Here is a 17077-nt window from a genome sequence, read left to right on the forward strand (position 1 = left end):
TTTCCAGTTCATTCTCCATTTTCATCATTCACTCATATTCATCTAAATATTGTTGGATTGTATATAAAACATTCTATCAATTTTAAGAAATAGAAATCTGATTCCATCACAGCTTGGTAACGTATCCTATATACCTCAGTTTCTTCAATAAGATCTCACAGTTTTAACATTATGCAATATTTTCCTGATGGACCTATTATATAGAGTGAGTCTAGTATCCTGATGAAATTAACTCTAAAAATACATTTCAGTGCAAGCATAGATACTCTTTTTTTTTGTGAGTGGAGGCTGGAGAATTTGCAGAGAGAAATGAGAAAACATTAAGAACTTGATTGTACTAAAAAAAAAAAAAAACAGCTCTCACTAGGAACAAAATTAATCCCAAGACGGTGGGAGAAAGTTTTATTAACAGTTAAGAAACCACATTTTAACAGGCACATTTCACTGTAAGTGTAAAGTGTTCCCTGGTGAACCAAATCGAGTTATAGGAAAAACACCTTTTCCGAAACTGCTTTGCACAAGGAGTTGCTGTAACTTGCCTGTGTCCTTAAAAGTGGTTTTTCTCAGAGATGCGGAGCCTTTTAAATGGGAGCCTGGTGTAATGGTGACCCCCCTGGGAGATGCCTCCTTTTCCGTTACCACTTTATTTCAGTTCCACTCACTTTGGAGGAAATGATGTGTGTAAAGCTAAGGGCAGGATTGACCTGTTCTGCAAACAAGGGAATCATTTACTATCTGTTAATTTATTGCAGCGGAATATCAGGCACTGTGCAGCAGTGGGCCAGGAATGACGTCAGCAGGCAGTGGTAAGGACTTATTTTGAAATTTACTACCTTGAGCGTGTGCAGAGGCAGCACTGGACATTCCTGTGGGTTTCCAGTTGGCCCCTTTACACCAGTCTGGTCTGACCCACTCTCTGGCCATCACTGCATGATGTACTTGGGTTGGCTAGAATCCTCCAATGGCAGAGCAACTATGGCACAGTGGGTCCTGGGATTGCTGGATGTGGGTGTGGGGCTTGATACTGAAGGGTTGGGTGCTGTCCCAGGGCGGTTGATGGAGGACTGTGGATGAGACACAATGAGTGTGGCTGCTCGTTCACGAGAAGCGGCAGCCTGGGCCTCCTTTGGATCTTCCACTGTCAAGTGCAATTCAGGATTATGAGCTCAATTGAACTGCTATCCATCTACATTTTGCACAACTTCTTAACTCTCAGTCATTATCAGTGCTCAGTCATTGTAAGATGGCAATTGGGAGCCATCTTATATTTTGTAGCAAGCAGTGACAGCAATGAACTGAGCTGGCAGAGAATGAAATATTTAAGTGTAGGAGTTAGAACTAGAAAAATATCAGTGCCATAAAAGGAATTAAAGTTAAAAGGGAGAATTGGAACAAGTGTAAAAATAAGTGACAAGAAAGAGGAAGGGTTTATATTTTGTTAATATAAAACAGAATGATTTGATTCAGGAGAGTTCTGAAAAAAGGTGGACTGGCTGAATTGATTGTCAGTTCCTTCAGCTTGATTGATTTCATTCTTATGTGTGGATGAAGATGGGGAGGAGATATTTGAAGGAGTAAAGAAGGAAAGTAAGGAAATTTATGATGGATGAGGAGTTAGTGAGGAATAAGTAAGTTGTAATAGGGACCTAGAAAAGGAAAAAAAAGTCAGCCCTGATTTGGAGAAGAACCAGGCACCAAGATTTGAGACTAGCTATTCTCTGAGTGTCATTGTGCATCACCCTTGACTATTAGAGCTCCCCTCAGTCTATGAGAGCACAGAAGAGGGAGAAGCCAGCCTCATCTGGGCAGAGTAGCAGAGGCTTTTCCAGAGCAGGTGGTGTTTGAATGGGTTTCAGATCGATGCATGGGCCCGCTCCAGACATGCCCAGCATAGAGTGAAGAGAGTGTTATAAGTTCACAGAAGAGTGAGAAGTTTAAAGTGAGTAAACAGAGTTCATATTAATTTAATCTTGAGGATATTCTTGAACCTACAGGAGTTTGAACCATGACGATGACACAATCGTCTTGTTTTTAGGTTAAGTCTGGTGGCAGTATGGAAAGTAGTTTGAAGAGGGATGGACTGGTACAGGGAGACCAGCTATAGGGACTCGGGCTCTGCAGTTGATCCACTTTTCCATCTTGATGTTTGGACAAGGAGAAGTCCAGGAGACTTCCTTCAATTTGACTAAGGATTGGTAATTTTGTAGTTCCAGCTCAGATGCCAAGTTCCTTCCAGGGACTGATGGAAGGAAGATCTCACCCAGAATATCTTGTAGTGAGAAAAAGGGATCATGCTTTCTCATCAAAGTGAAACTTTTTTTTTTTTTACGAGGTCTTAAGGTCATTACATTTCTTGCGACGTTATTTTTTTTGACAGTTCATTTGATGTTTACTTTAGAAAGTTAATGATTTTTAACTTCTTTTTGTGGTGCAGATATAAATGAATGTGCATTGGATCCTGATATTTGCCCAAATGGAATTTGCGAAAATCTCCGTGGGACCTACAAATGTATATGCAATTCAGGATATGAAGTAGATTCAACTGGGAAAAACTGTGTTGGTAAGAAGTGTCTTCTGTTTTCTAGGACATTTCATGCATCATGCATTCCTTCCTTTGATGCTCAAAAGGGAGCTGCCCTTGAGTAGCTTAAAGGACTGGGCAAGTGGATGCTCTACACTTTGAGTGTCAGCGTGGCACATACATGTCTTGATTAAAATTTGCAGAGCTGAATCTTGACAATTTATGCATGTATTCATCTATCATATTCACTTCGTAAAAGAGAAGCTCCTTAGACGTATAAAAAGTAAAGATTGTGAGCCATTCTCATGTGGCTACAAAGGCATCCCTATTTTTTATCAGGACACAACTCTTGATAAAACCAACTCTCTCCTAACCACTTACTAGATTTAATCAGAGAAAACTCAGTTTATTTTCAGTAAAAACTGTTCTCTAATAACACCATTTTTGATGCTCTAACAATCCTTAAAGAAGGTATCAGCCAATAACTAAGTAAATCCTTAGGTTTGGAAGAAAATGGTCAATGTGGGCACCAGTATTTTTTCTTCATCTTTTTCCAGTTGCCTAGACTAGTTTTCTGAAATGTATTGTCCGTTCTGTAGTGTAGTGGCATACTACCTCAAGTTTCCTAAAGTTGGGCTTCTAAAACTGGAAGATTCATACTTGTGGGAATTTGCCAGAGTGTAGCAAAACCAAAATGTAAGATGGTGCATCTTTTGATTTGGAGGCAAAACACATTTTATGTCAAAGCAAGCATACTTTCATGGAGTAAGATGAAAATGAATAGGCTTTACAATAGAAAGGGGGCTTCAAATATATTTTTACTTTCTGAAAGCCATTTAGGGATTAGAGGTGGGAGCTTACCCTCTTCTGCCATTAGTCATATTTTAGTGGTAGAATTTGAAAAGTACTGCTGTAAGGTGGTCAGTCTTTGGAACATATAATAATTCAGAGATGCTGAAGATTGAAATAAACACGAATGTCCTACTTTTCATTCTTTCAACATATAGTCTAGCAAGTATCAACTACTTGTTGGGTGCTGGACTTAGCTGTCTCCCATCCAGCCATTAGAGAGTCATCATATGTTCTGACCCAAGAAAAGAAAGTTCCTTCCCCTATATGTCCCCAGGTATCAAGCCACTTTATCATGGTCCTTTACTTTACCGTTTGAAGTCCTCTGGTGTTGCGGAGCTTGCTGAAATAGTTGGACGTCTCCCAAGAAACTTGTTGCTTTTGATTGGACAAGTGACACCTTATCTTATAAAAGGAATCAGATTAAATTATATCATATAGAACTTTACTCCCTTGGACAAGAAAAAATGGCCATATCAATGGAATATTTTTAAAAAATTTGTAATACTATATTGAACTATTAAAAAAATGACCATCTCTGAAATATCCGTAAGTTGTCCCCTGACCTCTCATCATTGTACACATCTTTCCAGAGCTCCTCCAGCCTAATTGTATATTTCTGACTCCTTCAGAAATCCTTGTACCACAAAAGGGTACAGGGTTCTCTACAGTTCTTTTAATCTATTACAAAGGCCTTCATTAAAATTCAACTTGTTTATACTTGGCCATTTCTTCTTTTTCCTTTCTTTTTTATCATACTTCCTCCTCCTACAAAATTCTGTGTTTATATTAACACTCTGATATGAGTATTACAACAATGTGGGCAGCTTTACTTGGTGACACACGGTGAAGGTCTAGTCTCTATCTCTGTACAAATGGAGAAAAGGGAGTGGATTCCAGAGACGATGAAGTGAAGTGGGAAGTTAACTTCAGACATCTTATAATAAGCCCTGAATGTCTTTGCCCCTCTGGCTCTGTGTGCACCTCTCTGAGTTATTTCTATAGGTCTCCTGTGCTCACACTCTCTAACATTCTCTTCTTCTTTCCTATACGTCACTATTTTTTGTAAATAATTTTTACTTTTGGTCTTCTGTTTAACCACTTGAAGACAACATGGTAAGGATACTGCGCCTCTTGTACAATGTACAGTTCTCTAATTTTGCAGGTTGATCCAGAGTTCCACACGTAATAGCTGCCTTTTTTGTTAGGGCTACTGACAATTGTCATTATGGGCAAGGTAGAAATATCAGTTATTTTGGAAAAAGTGGAAATCTTACTCTGAATCTTTTCACCTGCTTTCCTTCTTAATATGTAGCGGTTACACACACATAAAAAGAACTAACAGTAAAGCAAAGCATCATCTGCCCCCATTTAAATCAGCTTTCATCTGAGTTTCAGGCTAAACCAGTACCTAAGAAAACAGAGCATGGAAGCAGGTCAGGGGAGCTACAATCTTATCACAGAACTCTCTTCTTTCGACTACAGGTTTCTTTTTCTCCCCCTAACTTTTATTGCTGGCCCAAGCCTCGCCTGGCCTTCTTTGTGGTCTACATTGACTTTTGAGAAATGAATTTTTCCTCTCTCACGCCCTTAACGTTAGGGCCCCTTTTTAGGGTACAGTTGTTACTTGAGTACACGTGGTCCTTTCAAAGTAGACTCAACTGAAAACAGGTTTTACTATTTCATTTTTCTACAAGAGCCTCTCTTCATTGGCAGACATGAAAAAATCATTATTTATTTGGGCTGGTCAGAAAGATACGGAGATGTTTTAGCTTCATCCAAAAATCCCCCCATGGGAAGCAAAAGGGAGAGATTGGGAGGCAGGAAGGATTCCTCCTTCAATGCTTTAGTATATGCTCCAAAGTTGAACCTGTTGGCATCAGGTCAGAAGTATGTTCATATTTCAGAATATGCTCAGAGGTATGAAGTTAGGGATCAAAGACCCACTCCAGCCACTTCCCATACAGGACTCCAGAGACTGGCTGTTCTTATCTTAACCATCAATTCTCAATTTAAAGTTCCAGATTCTTCTGACATCATCAAAGCTTAAGAATTGCAATATTGACCCTTTGGAGAAGTGTTAGCTTTTTTTTTTTTTTTTTAAAATATGTTTTTTTAAAGATTTTTATTTTTTCCTTTTTCTCCCCAAAGCCCCCCGGTACATAGTTGTGTATTTTTCGTTGTGGGTTCTTCTAGTTGTGGCATGTGGGACGCTGCCTCAGCGTGGTCTGATGAGCAGTGCCATGTCCGCGCCCAGGATTCGAACTAACGAAACACTGGGCCGCCTGCAGCGGAGCGCGCGAACTTAACCACTCGGCCACGGGGCCAGCCCCGAAGTGTTAGCTTTTTTTTGATGGAATTCTAAGCATGCTCTTTGCTCAGACAATAACATAACTTTGTACTCAATTTTCCCACATTTTAAGTGCTTTATAAGTATGTTGCTGATTTAAGTGTACTTACTTCTGTGAACCCCTTGCAGCTCTCCAGTGCTGAATTTGTGTCTCCCTTATGTTAGGGCTACCAGCCTGTCAAATGATAATCTAATCAGGATCTCTCAATGTGTAAAAAAAAATTCCTTGTGAATGTATAGCCTATTCTGTAGGCTGTGTGATGTAATTTAGCCCAAAGGGGTATAACAAACTGGGTAATTTCCACACTTCCTAAATTATCTAAGTCATACATATCTAAAAGTTAGATTTTTGCATCAGACAGGGCTATTATTCAGCTAAAAGCATGGACCTTTCCTTAGCTCTCTGAATCTCAAGTCTGAATTCCTTAAGACAATAATATAATTCCTTAAATTATTCTAAGGAAGAAGCACCTATCCTGGAACTAACACAAATCAAAGATGGACCATACTCTTTAAATATTTACTAAGTTCCTTAAATCAATAGGATTAGTCCTTTGAATTCTGGCGCTATGAAACAATTATATAAAGTAAAGATGAATGATTTCCCGCAAATCCAGGTTTTCTTCCTGCTAAAGAAAAAAGTGAAATGAGTAATGTTTGATGACTTTAGACTTTGTAGACATCTAGTACACATAATCAGGTCAAGCCTATATTCTCCTAAAATTAGGTAATTTAGACAAAAAGCAAAGGTACAAGAGTTTGCCTCTTTGCTTGAATTGATCATATCGTTATAACTTAAAAACCTAACCTAAGAAAGCAAAGAAGTTGTATGCAAGGGATGGGCTCTTTTAAAAGTTCCTTTTCATTGGTTTTCCAGATATTAATGAATGTGTATTAAACAGTCTACTTTGTGACAATGGACAATGTAGAAACACTCCGGGAAGTTTCGTGTGTACCTGCCCCAAGGGATTTATATACAAACCCGACCTAAAAACCTGTGAAGGTAAACTGCATTTTTGTTCTTCTACCATGTGCTTTGCTGTCTTTTGGAAATGCCATTAGAAAACCATGAGGATAAATTACAGTCTCCTATTTTAGACAATTATGTTCCTTTAGTTGAGATTCTGTGACCCCAAATGGCACTTGTAAGCTACTGACGGTACTTGCCTGCGACTGGCATTTTACTTGCTGTTTATTTTACATTTAAATGCCGTTTAAAAGTGTTGATTTTGCGTTTGTCTGCAATTGGCATTTTATTTGCCATCATTTAATAGCTGAAGAAAATATTGCATATATGCTATTTGCGTTAGTAATTCAGAAGTCACACTTACATTTGCTCCAGATTTTCTGAATGAAAAGTTTCAGTCGTGTTTCAGATTCTGTACTGTAGAGATGCGCTCGATTCCTGTCTTTGGCATTCTATCTACTGTAGAAAAAAAGTCTATTTATGTCAGCTTCACAATCTAGTGAAGACTGCGGGGCAACAATTGAGGCCAAAGTTTAAATATTCATTCGTGCCCAGGGTTAGTTTTTAGCAGTAATGTAGATCTGTTGTTGTTCCAGACATTGATGAATGTGAATCCAGTCCTTGCATTAACGGAGCCTGCAAGAACAGCCCGGGCTCTTTTATTTGTGAATGTACTTCTGAAAGTTCCTTGGATCCAACAAAAACCATCTGCATAGGTATTTATCTTTCTGAGAATGATTTTCTTATGTTTATCAATGCTGCTGTTTTATTTACTTATATATTTATTTAGTGTCCGCTTTTACTGCGGAAGAGTTTAAGTATGGATGAAAAAAATTAAAAATGATCATTGTTTCTTGTTTCATGATGCCATTCCTGCTGTAATTCCAGTGCGCATCTTTGTATTTTTGGTATAGATTCTATTAAGTATCTATTAAATATCATTCTTCCACTCTGCAGAAACCACCAAGGGCACATGTTGGCAGACTATCATCGATGGACGGTGTGAGATCAACATCAATGGAGCCATCTTAAAGTCCCAGTGCTGTTCCTCCCTTGGTGCTGCCTGGGGAAGCCCATGTAGCAAATGCCAAGTCGGTAAGAGAAGCGGGTGCTGAGGCTCTTGTGCCCATTCCACTGATCATTTTTCTTAGAAAAGGGGAAGCCCAGTATTTATTCATTTAGGTTCATATGGGAATTTTAGAAGATTTAATTCTGATGACCTCAATGAAACATGTTGCTGAATAAGAAACCAAGAAGAGTGTCAAGGACAATCATTTTATGGGATTTGGTTAATTTATTGTTTTTTATCAGCTCTTTGTAATGTGGTTAGCTGGTGGTGCTTTCCTGGAACAGCAATTCCTATTGGCTCTCTCAGGAACCTCATGATTAGGGGTCCCAAGATTTTTATAGGCGCAAATTTTCTTCCAAAACACCGATTGATGTAAAGGCACCAGTATTCATGACTAAATTTCTGAGTCTGCTGTGAGGCTGAGGCTTGAGCGCCTTGCTGATGATTTTGTTGATTTGATGTTTGGATATATAAATGTATGAATTTATAGAGTCTGAATGCTGCAGTGCATGAGACCTTCAAGGTTTGGATTTCGTTTTCCATATTTATGTTACAGAAATCCTGTAGGGCGATTCCTGTTTTAGGGCTAATAGCAAGAGAGAAATCTAGTCCATTTCCTTCTTAGTCATCACCTTAGCATGGTCTTTAGGGTACCTTTGGATCTCTTAGGATATCTCAGAGGAATTGTGCTTGATTCAGGAGACGTTTCATTCTTCTTCTTCATCTATGTAATCTCAGAAACACTTTCTTATCTCAGACTTATTCATAGCAACAAAATCTAATTCATGTTCCAGGTCCTTTTTCATGTTTCTTATACTATGTCATAACTACAAAGTCTGGATAGTGTTATCTCAAATTTGTTTTTTGGTTTTTGTTTATTTTTTTTACAGATCCCATATGTGGTAGAGGCTATTCAAGAATTAAAGGAACACAATGTGAAGGTATTTATGATTATTTATAAACCATAAATTTCTGTGTGCTGAAGAATGCTTGTGTTAACTTGGACTGGATCAAGCTGTCATGTAAGTTCACAGTGAGAAATATGCGGCAGAGAAAAAAAAATAATGAGAAGTGCAAAACATAACAGATGTTAACGTTAGAAGCATATATATGCTATTGCCAGTGTCAGACCACTGTGGCCAAAGGACAGGGTGGCTGAAAATGTTTTAGGCTGACCATGTGTAGAGTGACTGTACTTTCGAAGTGCTATCCATCAGGAAGAGAAAAAAGGAAGCTTTTGATGAGGCTATACCATTTGTATTTTTCTTGGTTTGTCCTGGTTTTCTTGTTTCTTGTTTGTTTCTTGGTCACGGATGGTTTAGAAGGACCAACTCTATTGACTCGTTTTTGAAAGTGTGCATGGACTCTCTCCAGTTTGCTGTGATTCTTTCTCACGGAGTCCCAGATAGACATAGGTCAGGGTGACTAACACAACCTGACATGACACAGCAGCTGAAAAATTTTAAAAACATCAATTAGTCCCATATGTGGGATGAAATGAAGTTTTTTCCCTGCTCAAATAAAGAGGAACGCTACAACCCCCACCCAAGGTCTTGCTTTCCAAATGATGACTGAATCCTTTGGCCTTTCTCTGGTCCAGACCCACTGTTAATAACTTATCTGACCTCAGCAGCATATTTTGATGTACAAGTGGCCAGAACAACAACAAAAAAATCCCAGAAGGTAAATTTCCCCCTCCCCATTTATCTCTCTTGCAAGGAAAGATTTAGAATATTTTTTTAAACATCCCTGGCTTGGAAAGTTTCTTCTAAATAGAGACACAGTGTGTGAGTTTCTTAACTAACACTCCCCGTTTTTGGCATTGGCAAGTAAGTGCCTTTCTTTGGATTAACTTGATGGTGAATATTTTTCCAAATTAAGTGAACATACTGCTCTCCATTAAGCAAACTGGGAAGGACTGGGGCTGGTACATTTGAGAGACTTTGGGTGAATGCTGAATGAATGAACATGAGCATCTTTTGACGCTCCCCAACTCAAGCTGGGACCACCAACCCTTTGACAGGCCGTCCTGAGAACACTGCTGAGTTAGAACTAGTTATGGGAATGTCTCAGCACTTCTCAAAAGAGATTCCTTTGACTGGCCCCACGTATTCCTCAGTGGGATTTTTTTCTATGCTCACATTCAAGGTATTCCTTCTTTGCTAATTTGAAAGACCGAGTTTCTGTTTCTCTACTTACTTCCAGACATCTGGTCTCATAAAACTAATTTATGGCCTGTGGGGCCTTATCTGAGATGTCCACAGTACCCGGAGCTGTCCCCAAGAACTCATACCAGCTCTCTGTCACTGAAACTCAAAAATTACTCCCTGAGGACCAATGGCAAAACTCTTATATCTTTGGTAGTTGGTGGCCTCAGTCTGGTTGCTATTCAAACATCCCAGAAATTCTACATGAGCTATTTGGAGGCACAGTAGTTTTGTGAATTTATCAGGTTCCAAATGGCCTTTTCTGTTGTGAGAATAATTATGACTCCATGAATGGAATAAAGTGGAATGATGTTGTACAGATATATTTACTTCATGCTTTTTTTTTCTTCATAGACATAGATGAATGTGAAGTGTTCCCGGGAGTATGCAAAAATGGCTTATGTATTAACTCTAAGGGATCATTTAAGTGTGAATGTCCCAGTGGAATGACTTTGGATGCTACAGGGAGGATCTGCTTAGGTAAATACTGAGCTCATTATTTTCTAATGAACAGTTTTTAAAGATTATTAAAAACTCACTTAACAAGATAGCTGAATATTTGGTTCTAAGTACAAACACCCCCCACCACCATCCCCCGCAAATTTAGCATTTCTGTTAGGATCTGTGGTGGTTTCCTTGACATATAGCCTTCCTGACTCAGCTCTTTGTTCACTCTTTATAAAAAGAATAGAGAACATGTTAGTGAAGAGAAACTTTAGTCCTTTATTGATATGTAACTATTCTTTAAATCACTACCATCACAGTTATTCCAGAGCTCTTAAATCTGCCCCCTAAATGTCATGGATTGTAGAGTACAAGGGGAATTCTGGTGAGAACATTTTCACTTAACTGGAAACTGTAGCCCATGCCTGCTAGGTATGTCATGCCATTGGCCAGAAGAACAGGTCCTTACCGGAAACTCTTGTGGGTTTCAGGAGTGAAGAGCACCATAGTCCTGAAGAGTGAAACTGAGGGAGCCTAGGGCTGTTGTCACTCCCAGTCATGGTGGGATTCTCCATGCCAACTGCGAGAGCCCAAGTGACAATGATGAGGAAGAGACTGGACAAGAACCTTGAGTTCTTAGAAAGCTGCCTTGTGGACTCACAGTGGCAGCAAGTTTGAGATCACACAGTCGTACTTGTGGGGTCTGGCAGACTTATTCTGGTGTTACTGCTATGGCTTCTGACTGCCAGGAATATGTCCCTTGGATCGCTGGTTTCTGAGTCCATGACTCTGGAAATGATGCTCAGCCACATTGTGTATCTAAAACTGTATTATTACTCTGAAGAGCATCCTTAGTGAAGGACTACTCTAGGTGGTTAAAAGATTAGGATGTGGTTAACAGACTTGGATCACTTACAAATTAGAACTAACAAACCTTTAAAAGTAGAACTTTATGGTTTATGATGTAAGCAATATGGAATAGAAAAGCTGGAATTCAAAGGTTAGAGTCTTTTTGTAGCTATAGATGTCAGTTAATCTCATTGAGTCTTAGCGTCTTTGTTTAGAAGGAATCAGCATTTAATGAGAACCTTCTTCCAAGTTCTCCAGTTGAAAGATGCTTCAATGTTTAATTAGGAATTCATTTAGGGGCCGGCCTGGTGGCACAGTGGTTAAGTTCGCACGTTCCGATTTGGTGGCCCGGGGTTTGCTGGTTCGGATCCCGGGTGCGGACATGGCATCGCTTGTCAGACCATGCTGTGGTAGGCGTCCCACATATAAAGTAGAGGAAGATGGGCATGGATGTTAGCTCAGGGCCAGTCTTCCTCAGCAAAAAGAGGAGGATTGGCCACAGATGTTAGCTCAGGGCTAATCTTCCTCAAAAGAAAAAAAAAAGGAATTCGGTTAAAAAGTATCCATCTTGGGGCCTGCCCAGTGGCATAGTGGTTGGGTTCTCACACTCCGCTTCAGCAGCCCAGGGTTCGCAGGTTTGAATCTTGGGTGTGTACCTACACACCACTCGTCAAGCCAGGCTGTGGTGGCATCCCACATACAAAAAATAGAGGAAGATTGGCACAGATGTTAACTCGGGAACAATCTTCCTCACACACACACAAAAAGGTATCCATCTTAATATAGGCAACCTGAATGTAAACTTGCCCAGAAGGCTTCAGAAGTTTTCTACCAGTAAAGTAAGCTCAGGCTCCCATGTGTATCCAGAAGAATATGCAAACAAGCACATGTTGAGTGAAAGACATACTTGAGAAGACGAGTGAATGGCTTTTCTGTGCTGTTTTTCCTCTCTAATCTCAAGTAGGGCAGTCCTCATTTCAGAGTTAACATTCCACCTCTCCAGAAATGAAGTGGATCCAAGGAAAAGCTGCTGGACTAGCTCAGATGTTCTCCAACAACAGAGACTGCAGTTTGATTTTCGCTAGAGAGGAGACTCCAAGATATCATGGAGTGCATGCAGTGGTAATAGTCACAGTCTGTACAGGGAGAAAACATCTCCCAAAAGAGCGTGGCAGGGTTCCTCAGAATATTGTCCTTATGTAGCAATATCAGAAGATGCCTAAAGTTGAAAAGAAACTTTCCACAAATAAGAGGTGCAAGTAAATATGAGCTGCCAAAGAGAAGAGAGTCTTTATTAGGCGAGAATATCCACCACAAAGCCTAAGGTCATTTTGAGGAAAAAATTGAATTCTAGTCAATAGGTATATAGCGAATTATTATGTGTATTGCACTTTGCCTAACACAATATTGGCAGTTTGGGGAAGTGCAAACAGCGTAGCTCTCCTCAGCCTCCCTCCGTTCCCTCTGGCAGATATCCGCCTGGAAACCTGCTTCCTGAGGTACGAGGACGAGGAGTGCACTCTGCCCATTGCTGGCCGCCACCGCATGGACGCCTGCTGCTGCTCTGTCGGGGCAGCCTGGGGTACTGAGGAATGTGAGGAGTGTCCTGTAAGAAACACACCTGAGTATGAGGAGCTCTGTCCCAGAGGACCCGGATTCGCCACAAAAGAAATTACAAACGGAAAGCCTTTCTTCAAAGGTACGGTGGTTTCAGTGGTCGACTGCTCTTCTTTGTAGATCCACAGGATGCATTTTTGGGAGCCCAGAGTTCTACTAACAGAATTACAATGAATAACATCCATGTGGTCAGCCCTTGATCATCTCAGTATGCATTCTTTGCTTTCTGAATCCTAAATAGCAAAATGTTCACCTATAACAGATTTTTATTTTTCTACATTTCAGGACTTCCTGAAATCACTTCCCTCCCCCATCGTCATTATTAATTGTTAAAGTAGATTTTAATATTATCCTAAGCTAAATGTAAATGAAAGGAAAACCTTTTTGGGAAATTTTTATGCCGTCTGCTAAAGCCGTTTGACACACTCTCTTGTCTGCTGACTTGAAGCATCTGTGCCACTGTGGCCCACCTGAGTGTGGACATGGGAGAGTGAATGGCGTGCGAAACCCAGTGGCAGGTCTTCTTTGTACAAATACAGCAAAATTAATTCCTGTGGCAGACACGCTCCAGCGGCTTAGGATATTTAAAATATTATTTTATTATGCTATAATCTAAAATCCATGTAAAAAATAAGAAGTTACAGATTTAACCTAATTCCAAAATTGAGTTAACTTTTTACATACGATACGGAACTTGTTTACTTCAGCGTATGGAAAAATCAGAATTGGTTACTCAGAATTCCAATTATTCAGAAAGGCCCAGCTTATGTTCCTGGTATAGTTTTGTGTTGGTTGCCCATTGTGTCTAGACCTAGTTATGATACTTCATAACTAAATCAACCTATAGAAATGGAAAATGAGTATATAAATATCACTTAATTATCTTTATATTAAAAAGTGTAGACCTGTTTTTCTACTGAGCATTTGGTCCTAGAAGCCCAGGGGGTTAAAATTGTACTGTCTAGAGAGACAGCTTCTAGAAGGCCCTCTTAAATGTCTCTTAAGTAAATTCAAAGGAGCTTGAATGATTTGCTTCCAAAGGCTGTGGCAATCCATTGCCACAGAGGGACTTCATGTCCTTCAGATTTAATCTGCCAGCTCTAGCTCTCATGACATTTTTTAGAAATGAACTTGTATTTCTTGAGCTTTAGGTCTTGCTTTGGAAAAGCTTCTGGAAGAGGAATCTCAGATCACATGTTACGTATGCACTCTCTTAGTATACAGGAAACTCTTCATTATATTAGTGAAACCTTAAAATTAATTGAGAAAATATTTTAAAACAGTAGACATTATTTAAGAAAATATTTTATGTAGTATCCATTGTTTGCAAATAATTAAACTATAAATGAAATCTTCGAAATTCTTATTTAGGTATATCCAAAACGAATAAGTGAATATCTCATTCCGCTATACACACAGTTAGTTGCTGTGAACAATATGTTCCAATCGTCTTCTACATGCTTTAAGTATAGACACTAGTGGTTTAGAAAAGCTCTCGTGTATTCAGCAGAAGTTAAGTGTTCAGTGTGTATCAGGCAGTGTGCTGGGCTCTAGAAGTCCGCATAAAGACACTCTTTACTTATCTAATAATGCGTTCTAAAATGTAGACGTTTAAAAGACTAGAAATGTTTACAAAGTCTTATTTCTCATGGATCATCACAGATTCTTTAAAATAGCTATTACCAAGGCCTTAAATCAAGACCTTCTAACTTCCTGGATTTAAATGGTGGGCATTGAGACCTCCCAATTGGTTGCTCATGAATTTTTTGTGTGTTTTATTTTTCTTGAAGATATCAATGAGTGCAAGATGATTCCCAGCCTCTGCACCCACGGCAAGTGCAGAAACACCATCGGCAGCTTTAAGTGCAGGTGTGACAGTGGCTTTGCTCTTGATTCTGAAGAAAGGAACTGCACAGGTCAGTGAAGGGGCTCACCTTGGAGAGACAATATAGATCTCTTCATCTGTAACATGTTGCCACAAGAATTAAAGCTGTCCTGATCCTCATTTGCTGCCACTTGCTGCTTTTGTGCAGACATTGATGAATGCCGCATATCTCCCGACCTCTGTGGCCGAGGCCAGTGCGTGAACACCCCAGGGGACTTTGAATGCAAGTGTGACGAAGGCTATGAAAGTGGGTTCATGATGATGAAGAACTGCATGGGTAAGTGTGTGACCATTTCATCAGCACAGGGAAGAAAGGATTCCAAGAAGCTTTGATGACTCATAGCCTATGTCCCAGGTTCTTCCTGCTCCACCAGTGCACTCGTCTCTTGACCAGTGAGTCAGGAATCTGTCTGTGGCAGAGGGAGACTGACATGTGGAAAGAATGAGGGAATTCATGCTGTGGGGTGGTAGCTGGCTCAGACACCAGTTATGGGTCCCTAAGAAGTAAGTTTAACACCTGGTATAGACACCCCAGGGGAGAGAGAACAATTCAAACATAAGCCATTTTAGGGGTCACATTATAAAGTTTCTCTCCAACATTTCTGGCAAAGGAGATTGATTAAGGTGGATGCATTAGATCAAGTTCCCTAGAAACAAGCCTGAGATAGGGTTTTTATTTTGAGAGAGTGCTCTCAGGAGGAACCTGTAAGAAAGTGAGAGAAGCAGCTTAGGGCAGGGGAAGAAGAGAAGCCAAGAGTTCAGCTGCATTTCAGCCTTAACCTGATCCCACAGGGGACTTGGAGGGTGAATGGGGAGAGTTGTCCCACCTTGAGGCCAGGCGGCCAGGATATTATACTCTCATGTCAGTTCAGTCACTTATTGGCCATGGGCAGCCCACAGCATGGGAGGGAGGTTTAACCTCTCACCTCCCAGGTGTTTCTGAGTGAAGTGGACAGCAGTTCTCCGAGAAGGGAGCCTGTGAGCCATTCGCAGCCAGGACTCCCAGCAACTGGGTAATGAGTGCACTGGCCGGGTCATGGGGACCTGAGCAGGACACCACCAACATCTTCAGCACGGGTCATTTCTGTTTTGCAGATATCGATGAGTGTCAGAGAGATCCTCTCCTATGCCGAGGAGGCGTTTGCCTAAACACCGAGGGAAGTTACCGCTGTGAATGTCCTGCTGGTCATCAGCTGTCCCCCAACATCTCAGCATGTATAGGTAAGGAGGAAGTTCACTTACTTTTAGTCAGTTATTCGACCCACATCCTGCCAGAGTCAGAAGCTTATGGCTGGACGTTTGCTATTTCTGTTTTGTAAACAGACATCAACGAGTGTGAGCTGAGCGCGCACCTCTGCCCCCATGGCCGCTGTGTGAACCTCATCGGGAAGTATCAGTGCGCCTGCAACCCTGGCTATCATTCAACTCCCGACAGGCTGTTTTGTGTTGGTAAGTTCTATATATTATGTTATTTTATGTTTTATTTTATTCAGTCTCTTTCTAAAATACTCAAGCCATGTCCTCGGAGTTCTGTTTCCATCACTAGTTATTTTTACTTAATCTTTCTTGCTTTCCTGTAAGTAAAATTCTTCTCATGGTAGCTCATGCTCTATGGATCTCACCTCCCTTGTCTGTTTAAAGAACCAGTTAAATTCAGGATATAGAATATTCTAGCTCTAGCAAGTATAATTTGACCCACGCTACTTTGCATAGTGAACAGTAGCACATGCATTGTTTATACACACGCATACCCAGGCAGATCAGCAAGTGATTACAGACCACCTGAAGTAAACGAAGAATGGTGTGTGCCGTGAAAATGACAAAAAGTATAGGGTGCAGTCTCTACCCTTAGTTTTGATCAGCTGAAAGATTTCAAAGAAGAATTATTGGGAAGAAGACCATGCTATGTTCACATCTTACGTTGAAATAGAGGCCAGGTCTGGCATTCCTTAAACGTGCGGTTTTGAGGGACAAACGTTTTTCTTTGTGGCTGGTCTTCGGTAGGTTTAGTGGTGCTGGGAAGAGTGGCACAGAAAGCTCTGTGCCCGAAGTCAAAGTGAAACTTTGTGGAAACTGCCAGGTTGGGCCTGGTTGGGCGTGGTGTACCCTGTGTAGAACTGCCGGATCTCACATGGTTTCCACCCAAAATCATAAATCGGCCCAAATTCTTCTGAAACATGGCCCATGACAACTCAGAACTCTAACTCAAGTCCTTTAAAAGGGTTGGAACCTCATCAATCAAACTGAATGTCAAGTTTATAACTGAATCCATGACCCAGAGAATTTCACCTATGTGCCCATTGTCGTAACTGGGCTATG

The 17077-nt window shown here is 40.4% G+C and overlaps 1 protein-coding gene and 1 long non-coding RNA gene across 2 annotated transcripts in view; one reads left to right on the forward strand and one right to left on the reverse strand.

The window, feature by feature from the left end:
- FBN1 (fibrillin 1) overlaps positions 1-17077 on the forward strand; it is a 227714-nt gene that overhangs the window by 138467 nt on the left and 72170 nt on the right. The window contains exons 18-29 of the mRNA XM_008534321.2: positions 753-806; positions 2435-2560; positions 6598-6723; positions 7284-7403; positions 7645-7782; positions 8647-8697; positions 10318-10443; positions 12728-12955; positions 14664-14789; positions 14907-15035; positions 15854-15979; positions 16082-16207. Coding sequence (XP_008532543.1) covers positions 753-806; positions 2435-2560; positions 6598-6723; positions 7284-7403; positions 7645-7782; positions 8647-8697; positions 10318-10443; positions 12728-12955; positions 14664-14789; positions 14907-15035; positions 15854-15979; positions 16082-16207 — 1476 coding nt within the window. The remainder of the gene's footprint in view (positions 1-752; positions 807-2434; positions 2561-6597; positions 6724-7283; positions 7404-7644; positions 7783-8646; positions 8698-10317; positions 10444-12727; positions 12956-14663; positions 14790-14906; positions 15036-15853; positions 15980-16081; positions 16208-17077) is intronic.
- On the reverse strand, positions 5456-11351 carry LOC139084009 (uncharacterized). The gene is made up of 3 exons (XR_011541269.1): positions 10877-11351; positions 7052-9208; positions 5456-6349 (listed from the first exon to the last, which is right to left on the reverse strand). It is a non-coding gene; the product is annotated as an uncharacterized lncRNA (long non-coding RNA).

The sequence above is a fragment of the Equus przewalskii genome, chromosome 1, assembly GCF_037783145.1.
Source record: "Equus przewalskii isolate Varuska chromosome 1, EquPr2, whole genome shotgun sequence".
Lineage (NCBI taxonomy): Eukaryota > Metazoa > Chordata > Mammalia > Perissodactyla > Equidae > Equus > Equus przewalskii.